This window comes from Brachyistius frenatus, unplaced genomic scaffold, assembly GCF_029030835.1.
Source record: "Brachyistius frenatus isolate BFR_SWC_R1_liver_20210118 unplaced genomic scaffold, ASM2903083v1 Contig_265, whole genome shotgun sequence".
Taxonomy (NCBI): Eukaryota; Metazoa; Chordata; class Actinopteri; family Embiotocidae; genus Brachyistius; species Brachyistius frenatus.
The window spans coordinates 452,214-468,450 of record NW_027210864.1 but is presented as its reverse complement, the minus strand read 5'-3'; the positions used below and the strand labels follow the sequence as shown (position 1 = coordinate 468,450).

At 42.7% G+C, this 16,237-nt stretch overlaps 1 protein-coding gene across 1 annotated transcript in view; it reads right to left on the bottom strand.

Moving 5' to 3' along the window:
* Positions 1 to 1,310: 1,310 nt before the first annotated feature.
* Positions 1,311 to 16,237, bottom strand: part of LOC138634493 (alpha-2-macroglobulin-like) — a 31,031-nt gene continuing 16,104 nt past the window's right edge. The window contains exons 19-35 of the mRNA XM_069721459.1: positions 15,855 to 16,080; positions 13,863 to 13,989; positions 13,601 to 13,722; positions 13,399 to 13,450; positions 12,900 to 12,983; positions 12,484 to 12,660; positions 12,032 to 12,107; positions 11,454 to 11,682; positions 11,175 to 11,337; positions 10,912 to 11,099; positions 9,950 to 10,162; positions 8,660 to 8,784; positions 8,488 to 8,578; positions 8,313 to 8,381; positions 8,120 to 8,225; positions 4,789 to 4,830; positions 1,311 to 1,321 (exon numbers count right to left, since the gene is read on the bottom strand). Coding sequence (XP_069577560.1) covers positions 1,311 to 1,321; positions 4,789 to 4,830; positions 8,120 to 8,225; positions 8,313 to 8,381; positions 8,488 to 8,578; positions 8,660 to 8,784; positions 9,950 to 10,162; positions 10,912 to 11,099; positions 11,175 to 11,337; positions 11,454 to 11,682; positions 12,032 to 12,107; positions 12,484 to 12,660; positions 12,900 to 12,983; positions 13,399 to 13,450; positions 13,601 to 13,722; positions 13,863 to 13,989; positions 15,855 to 16,080 — 2,101 coding nt within the window. The remainder of the gene's footprint in view (positions 1,322 to 4,788; positions 4,831 to 8,119; positions 8,226 to 8,312; positions 8,382 to 8,487; positions 8,579 to 8,659; positions 8,785 to 9,949; positions 10,163 to 10,911; positions 11,100 to 11,174; positions 11,338 to 11,453; positions 11,683 to 12,031; positions 12,108 to 12,483; positions 12,661 to 12,899; positions 12,984 to 13,398; positions 13,451 to 13,600; positions 13,723 to 13,862; positions 13,990 to 15,854; positions 16,081 to 16,237) is intronic.

The window sequence follows — 16,237 nt, the reverse complement described above, 5'->3', positions numbered from 1 at the left end:
GCTTTTTCAGTCAGTCGAGTAATATGTTGTGGTTGACTGTATGAAATGCAACACTGAAATACAGGAATACTGAAATTCGGCTCTCTGTGTGTGTTTCAGCAGATTTCACTGAAGACCTTAACTTCATCATCAGTGCAGTAGTGTGGTAGATGTCCTGTCTGGATGACATCCAAACAGTTGTTGTTGTTTTCAGATGGTGTATAACGTCCTTCCATGTTTCTGTGGTTGATATGATATGATGAAACTGTGTCGCACTATGATTCGATTTTTGAGTGCAACGAGGACAACACATCTTGTTCTGGATATGAAGGTGCTGACCGCTTAATCTCAATTTTGTCAGTGAAGGTCACGCTGTGCTTTTATCAGGCTGGAAAAACTGATTCTGATGATGCCTCGGTGGGTGGTGCAGGCGGAGTTCGCTGGGTGTCATGACTGTGAGGATCTAGTTCAGACTTGTGGTGGCTGTGGGAATTAGGGGGAGAGAAAATGGGAATAGTTGGATGGTAGGTTGGTTCCCAGCAGTGACCAGCTTTTTCAGGGGTCAGTGAACTCCACGAGGATGAAGGAGGGGCAAAGGGTACCTGCTGAGGAAGGTGAATCCCCAAAGGCGGTTGAAGAAGGGGGAGTAGAATCATTTTCTTCTTCGCTGTGATGTCTCACGATCAGTTCTCACTTCAGGCTCTCCTTCAGCGCTTCGTCCTCGTCGTGTGACGTCTTCCTCCCATTTGATTCCTCTTGTCTCTTGTCCTTGGCAGGAGGAACAGATGGGTGACAAAGGAAGAAAACTAAAGTTAAAGGTGAAAAGTTTTCCTCCCAACTTGCTTTTTTTATTTGCTTTAAAAAAGTGTTTGTGATCCCAGAAAAGGTTGAAATTGTCAATAAAGTGCACTGAATGAACATGTGTTCAGTGAATCTCTCAGGTCCTCCTCTGCCCGGTGGCAGAGGGCCACTGATGAACACCTCGACGTTCAGAGAGCCAACTGTGTTCTACAGATCAATTAAGTCTTGTTTCAACATTTCAAACTACTGCTTCACAACATTAATTGTCCCAGTGTTCAACACGATGTGTTTTAAAAGTTGGATTTGCAGCTACAACGCAGGATTCCTCTTGTCATATCAGAGGCAGCGTCTTTGGGTTAAACAGAGCACGTTTTACTGTACACATTTCTCACATCTTTTACATCAGTGTCATCCAGAATTCGAGGCCCACGCGTTTGCTGTCAGCGCAGTTCTGCAACAGTGCCCTTTACTTCGTGTGGGCTGTTCGATTTTGTCATGCAAACAGCTCCTAACCTCACAAGGGCCAAGGGTCAGTGGGAGACTGCAAGACATGCAGGAGGGACAACAAGGAAAAGAGACGTTATTGAATGAGCCGTAATGGAAAGAATAGAGAAGAGAGTCCAGACCAGAGGGAATAAACCTGCTTCAGTCACATTGTTGAACCTCCAAATATAAAAACTTGTGATAAAACCTGCTGTTAAAAGTTTCAACACTTCCCCTTTTTTTTTTTTTTTTTTTAGCTTTTGTCTTGATGATCTGGGAAAAAAAGCTGTGTTGTTCCCTTTTTTGGGGAACACAACAAACTGCACAGACGTAGTCACTACGAAAGAACACCAAGCCAAAAAACTGTTTGTTTGATCAGATCTTAGACTGTAATTGCAACGCGTAGGTGGGGATTAAACAAGACTCTCGTCTTGTTTGATGCTGCATGAACAGGACTCTCCTGTCGGGAGACTTTGTCTGGGAAGCTTTCACTGTTCACCTTCAAGTTAACATCACATTTACCCAGGTGGAGATTTTGGGTCCGTCTTGACCCTGTTTGAAGGCTTTTATGTGGAACTGGTACAATCCAACCACCATTCAGGAAGGCTTTTTGTCTCCAGGGCCTGTTGGCTGCAGGGTTAGCATCACCAATAGGAGTCCGGACGTTGTGATGAAGGAAATCTGGGAATTTTCAGGACTTCCCCCCCCACACACACAGAACATAGATATGATTACATCACTCCTTACAGTATAGAAGAGTTTTGGTACTGTGGATATAATGTTGGCTTTAACCCTCTCCCTTAACTAGGCTACATCAAAATCTAAATCTAAAATACATTTAAATCTAAATCAATGTAATAACTCAGTTACATGTAATGTAATTTAATGTAAGTACTATAAAAAAAAATGTGTGTTGATTTTAGCGTAATTTAAAGGTAGTTGTACTTGACCAACTTTATATTTTTTGCACTCCACTACATTTATCTGACAGCTGAGTTGCTATTTTCCTTAGAGATTAAGATTGTAGATACGAAACAAGAAGTTCAAGCAAGCTTAATTTTCAACCAACTTTGCTGTAGTTGGTTTTTACTTGCTTTGGGATATTTTTCAGTGCTATTTTATGAATCTGAATTCTCCCTCTCAGCTAGCTATCAGCGCACTCCCCTGCTTCCACTGATGTAAAGTACCACTTTACAATAGGGTGCAAAAAATATGAGGAAGGAGGGAAGAACAATAAATCATTCATAAATTCCTGAGTTTCAATCTCAGTCTCAATCAGAAATGATAAACTAGATGAGGAGTTGGCAGAGAGCAGACGGTGGAATATATTAGTGAATCATGACTCAATGATTAGTCCATGAATATATGTCACTGAGTCGGGGGGGGGGGGGTGCACTGTCTCCGTGAAACCATTCATCGCTTTTTAATCAATATTCTTCTTGTGCACTCTCAAGTAAAGTGCTCTACACAGAGTGGTTTCCTAAGTTGCCCCTAATCATCATACTGCATCTGTTCACAGTAAACACCGCAGATTACATGAAACACTGTAACGTGACCGACTGTAGCCTCACTGTGACAGAAGAGATGCATCTGTGGCTATTTTTTGAAATTGTATGGAAAAGCACTGCACAGAGGTGGGTGGACTCATCACTGCACGTCTGATCACTGCTGAACTTTTTCTTGTCCGTCTTTTCCGGAGGGGTGGCAGGTTGTTTGATTTCGGCCATCTTTGTTGAATTTGTAAGCAGGAAATCAGCTTTAAATCGCAGGTCCTGCATTATTATTATTGTCTTTTCAGATGACTTTAAAGACTGGCTTCGAAAATACTTATACTTTATGATATTTTGAAAATAGTTTGATGAGTTGGCCATGATTGAGATGTGTGAAACTGCCTGAAGGAAGAGGTGAATTTTTGTTAATGCAACAAGCCCACTGCAGCAGCAATAAGTGTGTGTGTGTGTACAGACGAGAAACAATAATAGCTCTGGTGTTCAGGGACCTGTCCAGGAAGTGTCCTTCAATTTTCAGGCGCCTCCTCCTCGGAGAGCAGCTCTTCAGGGGGCCACTGGGAGACCGGACCGGACCCTCTGGACCGAACCCCTCAGACCTCACACCTTAGATAACAAGTCCTGAGGCGAGTCCCACTTTATTACATGATATAGCTTTTACTGTGTGACTAATGTTGTGTGATTTTTACTTTTATTATGTAAAAATCACATTTTTGATCATTTTCTCCTGTAAAGCATCTTTGAGTATCCTGAAAAAAAAAAGTGTATTATTATTATTATTATTATTATTATTATTATTATTATCATTATAATAAGGTTTTGTGTTTAAAGAGGACCTATCATGTTCTCCCAAATTATTATGTCATAAAGTTACAATACTCTTTGAATGTGGCCAAAGTTTTAAAGTCCTCTGAACACTGAGATTTCTTTATGTAGTGATCTGCTGCAGGTGCAGCAACACGCACATTCATCTGTCAGTGTTGCTGCGTTGTTTATAATCATCATCATCAAGTTCACTCACACACAGTCACGTTTGTTCATTATTCAACCAGATTATTCCGAGTTGTGTAATGTAATTGTAGAGAGATGGACATATCTGAATGCTACAATGATAATTGTGGTTTTGGTTCGGTCTCACCTGGGTCATTTGCACAACTTTGGTTTGGAATGTGAATGAAATTGATAATAATAAATGAAAGCAAATTGTATTTGATGAATAAACAGTCATGACAAATAATGGATGCTGGTTTTGTAAATTATTGTAATGCAGAAATAAGAGGCAATAAGAACAGAACATGATATTCATTCTGCGTGAACGTTAGCTGTCAGGGCATAAAGGTGAGGCTATGCACACGTACATGTGAACGTTTCAGAGAAAAGTGAATTTAGGGCAGAAGCATTGAGGATCTTCAGTGTTGACCACTCTTCACTCTTCAAGCTGCAAATAAAAGTAAAGAAATACAGTTTATTCCCATCACTTCAAATCTTAAACTATTGTTTAATTTGTTTAAGTTTTGAAATGGAAATAAATATTATAAATAACTCATTATTGGTTCTTTTAATCTCACTGGTAACTGGTTTTATTTATACAGCATATTATCCTGAACACAATTATCAATAGCGTGTTCTTTAAAAGTTTTACCGTTCATGTATTCAATTTGACTTATTGTTTATTTCTGGTTAATTTGTTGTATTTAGTGTGTTTGTGTGTTGATTACTTTCTGTATTGTCATACACGTTTTATCCAACTGCATTAATAGTCTCTCTGCAGATGACAGTGCTTCTCATTCATTTGTAGACAGAGCTGTCGTTTTTCTTTTTGCCCCAGATTTGATGTTTGTTCTTATTGTTTTCATTTTCCGAAAACTCAATAAAATATGAATCGTAAAAAAGGTTATACCGGTCATGACTAGTTTCTTGGAGCAGACTAGCACACGCTATACACTATACATCATCTGTTCTACATCTCACGTTGTTTAAAGGGACAATGTTGCTGTGTTTGAGTCCAGACTGTTACCTGCAGCACACGTGTAGATGTATTCTGTCTCAGCATGGTCGCCTGCCACGAAGGAAAAACAGGTTCAAAGAGTTCAAAGAGAGACACAACGAACAACAGTGAAACCTCGTTCTAACACAGCAATTATATTCGTAGTTATTATAGGTCATCACAAATGGTTGGCTGTTTTACCTGACTCACACACGTGAAATCTTTGGTACTAAATATTTGGCAGTTTGGTGTGTTTATATTAGTAATTGTTAGCATTTGCTCCCATTGAAGAAGCTGAAGATGATTTGATATTCAAGAGTGCATCGATTGTGAAGCAGAGTGACGACACACGTGGACAAAATTGTTGGTACCCTTCTGTTAAAGAAAGAAAAACCCACAATGGTCACTGAAATAACTTGAAACTGACAAAAGTAATAATAAATTAAAAAATGACTGAAATTGAATTAATGAAAATCAGACATTGCTTTTGAATTGTGGTTCAACAGAATCATTTAAAAAAAAAAACTAATGGAAATGGCCTGGACAAAAACGATGGTACCCTTCACTTCATATTTTGTTGCACAACCTTTTGAGGCAATCACTGCAATCAAGCGATTTCTGTAACTCTCAATGAGACTTCTGCACCTGTCAGCAGGTATTTTGGCCCACTCCTCATGAGCAAACTGCTCCAGCTGTCTCAGGTTTGAAGGATGCCTTCTCCAGACTGCATGTTTCAGCTCCTTCCACAGATGTTCAATAGGATTTAGATCAGGGCTCATAGAAGGCCACTTCAGAATAGTCCAACGTTTTGCTCTTAGCCATTCTTGGGTGTTTTTAGCTGTGTGTTTTGGGTCATTATCCTGTTGGAGGACCGATGACCTGCGACTGAGACCAAGCTTTCTGACACTGGGCAGCACATTTCGCTCCAGAATGCCTTGATAGTCTTGAGATTTCATTGTACCCTGCACAGATTCAAGACACCCTGTGCAAGATGCAGCAAAGCAGCCCCAGAACATAACCGAGCCTCCTCCATGTTTCACAGTAGGAACAGTGTTCTTTTCTTTGTGCTTCATTTTTGCATCTGTGAACATAGAGCTGATGTGACTTGCCAAAAAGCTCCAGTTTTGTCTCATCTGTCCAAAGGACATTCTCCCAGAAGCTTTGTGGCTTGTCAATATGCATTTTGGCAAATTCCAGTCTCACTTTTTTATTAATTTGCTTTCAACAGTGGTGTCCTCCTCGGTCGTCTTCCGTGAAGTCCACTTTGGCTCAAACAGCGACGGATGGTGCGATCTGAAGCTGATGTACCTTGCTGGAGTTCACCTCTAATCTCTTTGGAAGTTGTTCTGGGCTCTTTGGTTACCATTCGTATTATCCGTCTCTTCAATTTGTCATCAATTTTCCTCTTGCGCCCACATCCAGGGAGGTTGCTCAGTTGTTCACCTCTTTGAAAGAAATACTAACTTCTGCCAACTACAAGCAAATAAAGAAAACAGTATTCATTTGGTGAGCCTGTCAAATCAAAGTGGGGCCCCATCTGGCATCACATTTGTGACATCTGCTTTCATTGCAGGGCTCTCTCTATAAAATTTAAATATAATTTTTAAACAATCTATAATATAAAAAAAATCATGATAAATAACAGCAGGAGCGAAGAAGTTTTTACATTTCTTTACAACCATAAAATCAGCTTTAACTGATCCCCAAAGTGAGGAGCACCAAAAGGACACGTTTGCATAACCGAGCAGCACATTCCTATTGTTCATTGACTGAAATCAACTGAGCCTGGTTGCTTGGAAGCTTATTTGAATAATAGTTTGAGCCCACATATGATGACATCAAGCCACACCTATTTTTAGCGTGCAGTGGGCAGCAGCAGGATGTCAGATCTCATTTAATGCAGTCCACACAACCAGACTACAAACAGAAAAACTGCATGTCTCTACCAATAAATATAGAGATTACATACAATGTTCAGAAAATTCAACTGTAGACATCAAGCTGCTTGGAGATGGTCTTATAGCCTTTACCTTTAACATGCTTGTCTACCATTTTCTTTCTAATCTCCTGAGACAACTCTCTCCTTAGCTTTCTGTGGTCCATGTTCAGTGTGGTACACACCATGATACCAAACAGCACAGTGACTACGTTTCACCCTTTAAATAGGCAGACCGACTGATTACAAGTTTGAAGACACCTGTGATGATAATTAGAGGACACACCTTAGTTTAACATGTCCCTATGGTCAAATTATTTTCAATCTTTTTTAGGGGTACCATCATTTTTGTCCAGGCCATTTTCATTAGTTTGTTTTTTTAAATGATTCTGTTGAACCACAATTCAAAAGCAATGTCAGATTTTCATTAGTTTAATTTTCAGTAAATGTTTATTTATTATTACTTTTGTCAGTTTCAAGTTATTTCAGTGACCATTGTGTTTTTTTTTTTTTCTTTAACGGAAGGGTACCAACAATTTTGTCCACGAGTGTATATGTTCATGACTCATTTTGATTTTTTTGATTTGATTTTATACACTTTATTAATCCCCGAGGGAAATGTCTTCACTACAGCAGGGGGGCTCTCAGGGGGGAGCTGCTGCAGCAGGCTGCCACTAGCGCGGCGCCAGGTAACCTGACCTGAGGTGCATGTTTTTGGATGATGGGAGGAAGCCGGAGAACCCGGAGAGAACCCAGGCAAGCACAGGGAGAACATGCAAACTCCGCACAGAAAGGCCCAGGACCGGATTCGAACCCAGAACCTTTTTTGCTGTGAGGTGACAGTGCTAACCACTGCACCACCGTGCCACCCAATGATAAAGAGATTTACCTGGTCATGTTTACTCATCTTAATAAACATGCAGATATACACGTATCTTCATAAGAAGGCTGTGAGCATTTAATAAATGGTTTATAACCAACTATAAATGTGACTGTAATATTTTAAGAACATTTCCATTGTTTATGAAAGTACAGTAATCTGTAAACGGTTTCAGCTTCTAATTAGACACATTCCTACACTGTTGTCATTCACGACCTGTTTACACATCAGCCTCAACTTATGGCTGTACACAGGAGAGGTTATAGTTGATTGTATTTGCATTAATAAACATGTGTACCTGCTAATAAGTGCAATACAATGTGTTTATAAAAATATCATAAAGCTGTCTCTAACTCTGTATTTTCCCTTAAACTTCATTTAATGTAGCTTAATTCATTAAATTTGAGTCAAAGTAGGTGTAGTATGTGTAGGATGAAGGTTTTGAAGTTGTCTCATTGAAAGATTAAATACAAATTGAACTTTTGTAACTGTTCTGTTTGTTGTACCGAGGAACAACGTGTGTGCTGTGTGATTGAGGGTGTTACTTGGCTGGTAGTAGTCGTAGATCTTGACCACGGCTGGCTTCAGGTTCTGCACCGGGAGCTCCTGTACGAGCACTAAGCGGTGGGGGATGACGAGGCCCTGCGGTAACTGAACACAACAGCAAAACAGACAACAGAGTCAGTAACACAATCAAAAAGCATCATGTAGCGTTTCTCCACTGTGAATCCCTCTCACCTCCCGTAAGTACACCAGGACGTGATCTTCCTTTTGTTCAACACGATCCACCTGCGGGGCACCTTTGAGCTGCGAGGAGACGATATTCAGGTGGATTATCATCACTGTCACCATGACGACACCAATAACTGACACAAACTTCCCTACTGTGGTTAATATCAGTGTTGTAAGTTACCGTCTTCAAAGACTCTGAGTCTGGGACAAACCCAGAGAGGACTTTGATGTCCAGGATCACCATGTTCGTGCTGTTCTCCTCTCCACTGTACCTGATAGCGCAGACACACTGTCAGTCCTTCGTATTATTTCGTATTGTTTCTGTGACAGAGGACGGCTTGTTGATCACTTACAGGGACCTCAGATTCAGGGTGAGTCTGGGTCTCTCAGAGGTGAAGGAGCAGTTGACCACTGGATCCACCTCCACGCTGAGAGTGGTGACGTCAGCAGGAGTTGGGATGTTGTAGTGGAAAGAAATCTGGAAAACAGGAAACCAGTAAAGGTTTAGTATTCATTAAAAAACAAAACATTATTTTATTCCCCCCCCCCAGGCTGGATTTTGTAAACATTGCTTTATGAATGTGCTGATTGGGATTTAATTTCCACATTAGCCACATTTCTACTGAGACAGATCTCTGTTCCAATCAGCGTTGTCTTACAGGACCACAGAGAGCTTCTTTCAGATTCTCTACCAGTTGTGATGATGATGTATTTGATGATGCACATACAGTAGATTTGTACAGCACAATTGGGACGTCTGAAAGTTAACAGCAGAAAAGAGTGGATTATATTTTATGCAGCAACTGACAAGTGCAGTCGGGTTCGGTCGTCGGGAGAATCAGCTGCACTAGAGAAGTGGGCGTGGCTACAGCTACAAGAGCATGGCCAGCTCTCCACTTACACCTCCACAATGGTAACCACAGCTCTAGTTTAGGTTTGGTTGTATACACTTATACTCATCCAACATGCTTTACACAACTGATGCCTAACACTTTCACACTCCACATTAATTTTAGAGTATTTTAAAATAAACTAATTTGGCATTAAACTTTGTTTCTGTGTGTAGACTCCTTCTTTATCACAACCCTGAGCCAAGTTATTCCTTTCAAAAGTAACTGAATTAGTAATTGATGAACCTCTCATCACCCCTGTTTCCATCTGCAGACGTTGCCGAGGTTGCAGCCCCAACACTTGCAAAAACATCCCTCTAATCGGGGTCTTGGTCCCGACCTCCTCCACCTAACCGACTGTACTGCTCTGAGAGTTTACGGGCTTCACGTCAGCGAGCATTGAGGTGCGGGGTCCCTGCCCGGTGACACCCGGTCCTGGTCCACCACTCAGAAGCTGAACCTCGGCGCGGTGCGGCGGCTTCACCTTGATCGCTCTCCGTGTGTTACCAGGTACCAAAACTCTCCTTTGTCCTCCAGAGCAGGGCAGGCACGACATTAGGCGGAATAATCAACATTTATCCACCATAGTCTGCACCTTCCCATTAATATTTATACATGACAAAGGTAACGGCCCACTTATATTTTAGTAAACGCATAGTGATATCTAAATTGAAAGAGATATTAGTTACATTAGTAGTAACTACCAAATATAGTGGAATTACGGTGTTACTCCCGACACTGATGTTCACTGACCTGCACTGAAGCACACATGGTGCCCGTCACCTCCAGACCGTACTTTCCTGTCACGGCCGGCAGCATCGTCTCTTGGTAGAGCAGCTTGTTGTCCTGATTCACCTCAAACGTCAGCTGTCCACTGGGGGACTGGACCTTCACGGTGCTGGAGCCCGTTGGACTGAACACCAGAGTGGAGTAGAGGGACAGAGCCTGCAGGGCCACCACCGTGTCCTGCAACACCCAGTAGGAAGATCACTGGAATGACATCTTACTGCTGCGTTTTCTGTCCTTTGGTTGTATGAGCGTGTTCCAGATTGGGAAAACCGATGATATTGTAGTGTATAATCCTCTGTCAGTGATCTGTTTAAAGGCGTGATCAAACTTTAAAGATGCAAAATATGATCGAAAATTAAAAAATGTCCCCTTGGGGATTAATAAAGTAACTACCTAACCTAACCTAACCAAAGATCAAAGATAAACTACTTATTCTTTCATCTTAGGCCTCTGAGTACTAAAGAAACTGGTAGATTATTCTCAGCTCTTATGTCTCTGTTATGTCTCTAAGTCTTAAACATAACATTAGATTCAAAATGCCTGTTGTGATCTTATTTTCCATATTGAGTAAAATGTTGGTCAATTAAAGTGTCTAAAAATAAGTTATATGCATTGACATCAATTATCTGAGAGACATCAGCACATGAAGAGCTAGTGTGACAGCAGGTTCAAGAGCAGGTCACGCGTCCCACACGGTATGGAAACCCCATAAAAATGATATATTAAATGAAATGTGGTTATACAATGAAAGACACCCCAAAGCATGGGCATCAGTTGATATCCAATGGGCTGATCTTTTGACATACCATCAGGTGTGGTTAATTGTCAGTGGGCACCTGTGTGGACACAACCAGGAAACAGAAAAGCTGCATCTCTCTACCAATAAATATAGACCAGCAGCATGCAGCTTTAAGGCCGGTCGGTACCTGTGTGGAGGAGAAGCCTCCGTATGAGTTCTGCTGCCCCGTCAGCCACCTGACGATGCCGGTGGTGTAGCCCAGGTCTTCAGCTGTAGGCGAGGCACTGAGTTTGGCCATCAGCACATAAGAGCTGATCTCCACAGACAGAGAGGCTGATGTTTCTTTTGCTGTCTGAGACCAGTGGAGGAAACTCCCTGAAAACAGACACAACACAGGTTACATTCACAGGAATGATGCCTGAGATGATTTCCTTCAGCAGGATGACTCACCTTGTCTGATTGCAATGGTGTCGAGGTGCTGCAGGAGTTGAGCCCGGGTCTCCATGTCTCCTGCCAGGGTGAAGACGTACGCCAGCAGAGCCGTAGTGTAGGTGTTGCTGAAGTTTCCAATGGACTCCTTCAGGCACGACAGGCTTTTGTTCACCACAGGATTCTACAAAATTAAAATGTTACAACAAATAATCTCACCAGTGATCTCAAATTATTTTACTCCACTCTCCTACATAGTCCTTGTTTAATACACAGCTTTTATACATTAAACATCACTACTGCGGTGACTGTTGCTGTTTCTACTGGAGGTGTACACACAGTACTCAGCCCCATCAGGCGCTTCGCTCCTACCTTCATTCTGTTGTGGAAGAGTTTTCCTGACAGCTGAAAACAGCCATTTTGTTGTTGTTTGCCAATCAGCCAAGTCTTTGACTGTTCAATCTTTGTTGGGTCAATATAGACGAAAGACTGCGCTTTGACAAAGGATCTCAGCACAAAAGCAGTTAGCCTGAGGAAACACAAAACAAGATTAGTCATTTCTAACCAGATTTGATTTATTTTTTCTTTAAAGAGCTGCAAATAGAAGCGGTTTGTATTAGGTGAGATCAAAACGTTCTGAGACTGTTTCTGTGATGTGCTGCTCTCTTTCATTCTCTCTCTGTAGCTCTCCTCTGTGTCAGTGTGTTGGAAGAAAAAAAAAAAGAAAAAAAAAATTACACTGAGCCACAGTAAGTGAGCATTCCCAGTACTGTTAACGTTATTACTTCCACATGTGTGTTTCCTTCTTTAACAAGTCAAAAGGTGAAAACATCCCACATACACATCATGTTGTGATTGAGTTTCAGGACCGTCCTCACCAAGTGTTCCCGGGTCCTGATCCGAATGTGCTGTAACCACCGTCACCGTCCTTGTAGTTCAGCTGTCTCTGGTAGCCTGCGTGATCAGGAAACATGCTTTTCATGAAACGAGGTGCATTGTGGAAGGCACACAGAGGATTTCTTTACATTCTCAGTTTTATACTCTAATGTAATCGTTTATGCTGCTTTAATTTTTCTTATGTTTGTGTGCTTTTAGTTCTTCTCGCCTAAACTCTCAGGGCTACTTCTCATCTTTGTTTCCTTTGCATTTGTATACACGGTGTAGAAAAAGTTAATTTAAGAGTAGAAACAAACCTGCACACTGAAAAAAACCTCTTAGGTTAAGTTCCTGGAATCAGAAAGCGACTTTTGTCCCATATTCCGAAGTCTAAATATCTATATAATGTACAAGATTCTTTTTCACTCCAATAATAAAGCAAACAAAGACTTGCCACTGGTCAGGAAGCTGTAAGCCCTTTCCTTGATGGCTGAGGTGAGCTGCTGTGTGTTGTCCAGGAACTGGAGGATGTAGATGTTGGGGGCCAGAAGGGCTATATTCTGCTCCCCACATCCATATGGCATCCTCAAAAGTCCGTCAAAGTTCTTCAGGGCCCGGCCGAGGATTTCGCCTGCATGAGAACATCACGTGACTAAACTGACCAAAAAAAGCCTTCTTTAAGAGACTTCCCTTGTTTTAAGGAAACTTGGAGTGGGTCAGAAACTATGAAAGCTGTCGCCTACAGAATGTCCCCCACAAAAACTCAAGAATTTCTACTCCACGTCTTCCTCCATCAAACACAAGGCAAAGTGCTACAAAAACACTAAGCAGAAAAGAGAACTCTGATGTCAGATCAGTCTATCAGTTTACCCAGCACTGATACTGAAGCTCGGGCAGATCCATTGATCACGTTCTCAGGGAGTTGAAGCTCTGCTTCTTCTGTCAACGCAGCTCCTGAAAACAGAGAAAAACAAAACAGTGTGACAAGTGGGTTTGTCTCTTTGATTGTGGTCCATGATGTGATCAAAAAGCTTTTAAAGTGAAGTCAAAGAAATGAATGTTAGGAGTTCACACTTCTGGCAGTGGAAAAAGACCTAGAACTGGAGCTGGTCCCCTGGTGCCACCTGTGTGTGGCTGCTTCCTGTGTGTGTGTGTGTGTGTGTGTGTGTGTGTGTGTGTGTGTGTGTGTGTGTGTGTGTGTGTGTGTGTGTGTGTGTGTGTGTGTGTGTGTGTGTGTGTGTGTGTGTGTGTGTGTGTGTGTGTGTGTGTGTGTGTGTGTGTGTGTGTGTGCGCACATAGGACGGTTCAAAGTAAAAACAACAAATTTCCCCACGGGGATCTAAAGAGTTCCTCAAAAATAAACAATGACCTTTCGGGCAGAGCAGCCAGTTGTACGTCTTTGTCATCTCGGTTCCCTCGGCCTGCCAGGAGAAGATGCGGGAACTAAACTTTATTACGAGTTACAGTTTCAGCTCTATCAGGGAAAATATATTTTAAAATCCTTTTTAAAAGCCAAACAAAGGTAAAGTAAACTTTGTCTTTGTCATCGTTTTTTTTTTTGTGGCACCAACCTTTACTATGAGAGGTTTTGTGACCACGTCGATGCGACCTCTGTCTGGCACGCTCACGATCTCATTGTCACAGGAAGCGTGTGATGTCACGGCCTCCGCAGTCACAGTGACATTTGGAACCCCTAAAACAGATTTAAGATCCTGTTTTCATCATCAAAACATTTTGCCCCTTAGATGGATCTCACTGATTTTATGAAGGTGTGTTAGGCGGAGAGACAGCGGTTCCTTTTAAGTTTTACACCAGTGTGGATGAAAACCTCACCCAAGGCTGTGGGGGTCATGGTCCAGCTGAGGGTCTTGCGCTCGTTGCCACACAGACAGGATGTGTACTGGTCACCAGAGAGGGGGGTGAGGGTGTAATCTGAGGAGGGGGCTGGAGTCACAGTGACCTGTTCAAGAGACACAACCCTTACTCATTATTTCGATGATGATAGGCCCACGACACCTCCAGAGGGCTCATCGGTGACACCTGACGTCCCTCTCGATATAAGCCTAACCCAGTCTAGTCTTTTCCTAAGCTACTGATACTGCGGGCTTGAAACAGCCTGCTCAGCACTTCTGGACAAGTTGACACGACAACTATCAGGTGATACGCCTCGCCTGAGCGGGGCAGCGAAGAGCACTTACAGTTCGCCTGCAGACCAACCATCTTGAGCTGGTCTCGGCTGCCATGGCTATCTCCCTAGTGGCTTTCTTCAGTTGTTTGGCTTCCAAACCGACCTTCTGTAAGAAATAACGCACTGATGTTGATGGGAAACCACGGTAGCCGAGTTCAATAGTGAATAAGGTTGCGTTGCCATCCTTTGACAAGAGCCTCAACACCAGATCCTGGTACTTGACTTTCTTCAGTTGGTGAGAGATGGCCAGCATGTCCTCTCAGGGCAACTGTGAGTTTGGCTACTAAGATGTGTTTGTGCCCCTGGATAGGAGAACCATGTCTGGTCGGAGTGAGGTTGCTGCCACCTCCTCTGGAAAGACAAGCTTCCTCTTTAGGTCCACTTGCATCTCCCAGTTGGAAGCTCGCTGCAAAATGGAAGGCACGTTCTTGGAAGTTGTTCTTGCCCCTGCAGTCTTATCTCCTTCCAAATTTGGGTGGTGGTGCCTGGTGTCTGTTGGCTTTGACCCTCCGCTGGTCCACCCAATTGGCAATCTCCATAAGGACTTTGTCGTGCCTCCACCTGTATCAGCCTTCCCCCAGTACTTTGGGACATCCGGTCAAGATGTGATACAGCATGGAGTGCAGTTCTCATGCAAGGATGGGGAGCAAAGGTATTAACAGGGCAAGGAGATGATAGATTGTTGTTCACTACTCAGCGGAGCTTTTTGAAGTGATGCTTGTGAACCTAAATGCATTTGTTTGAAACTGTTGCTATTATTGTACCTGAGACCCCGGCTCTTGTGTCACAATAATTTACCTGACACTAGCCGTCCTTGACAGACCACCCCGACGATCTCCTTATGTTTCCAGTGCGCTTCTGCTTCCATCACTGCTTCCTGGGGGCTTCCACTTCCTGCCGCACTTGATGGTCTTTGTTGGTGCGTCGGACGTTCTCATCATCGGACGGATGCAGCGTGCTAACGGTTCTTGCCTTGGTGGCTTTCAACTCTTCCTTCCACCGATGAAACTGGTAAGCGGAGCATGGAGGTCTTTCTGTAAAGGTTGACCGAGCTGAACCGAGCTGGGGGACAGCCAGCCATTTTCGTGCAGTCTCTCCACTGCTTCCACTTGAGTCGTGGGGAAAGTCGTACAGCAGGGATGGCTGTTGCGGTCTGGCTATGATGCTGTACTGGAGGCACCACACCTTAAACCTTCCAAGCAGCTCGCTGATGTGAATTGCCTTGAGCCAGATGTTTAGTTGAGCCGTGATGTCTTTAGGGTTGCCGCTGTCCTTCAGGGTGCTGTCATCATGCTTTCCAGGGCATCGGATCCCTTGTTCTTGAATCGTTGCAATCTCAGAACCTTGAATGCTGAAGATGGTTTGTGTCAGAACACAAACACAGATTTTTGTGGTTGTGTTTATTGTTTTTTTTTCCTCCTTTGTTGTGCTGTATTAGAAGTTATTACAACTGGCCTTGTTTTAGTTGGTAAAAAAAACATTCATCCTAATAATCATTTCATGACTATTTCACATACAGTGCCTGTTGGCATTTCTTCCCCTACTTGGAAGACTTCTTTGAATATTTAGTGAAAAAGAAATCATGTATTTTTTCAACACCTAAATATGTGAGTAGTATTGCGAGTGTAAACTGATACCATGATGCAGCTGGTCAGGTAGTTGAAGGTGGTCGCCTTCAGCTCAAACTGTTCCCCCCGGATGATGGAGTAGGGCAGGGTGAGCTCGAGGAAGAACGGCTGGAAGACGGTGATTTCTTTACGAGGAGCCAAACCGAAACCCTGAGGGGACAAACAGAAAATCTCCGTCTCCCAGGTGGTGATGGTGTCCGGGACGGTGAGGGACACGTCCTTCGTTCCAGACGCTCTGAAACAGCACACACACACACACACACACACACACACACACGTGAGTTAGGAAAATGTTCTGTTATATGATCCAGATCAAATTATTGAATGTGCTTAGAATCTGTGTGAATGCAAAAGTCAGAAGATTGCGGCAATACTTTGAATTCTTAAGTGTT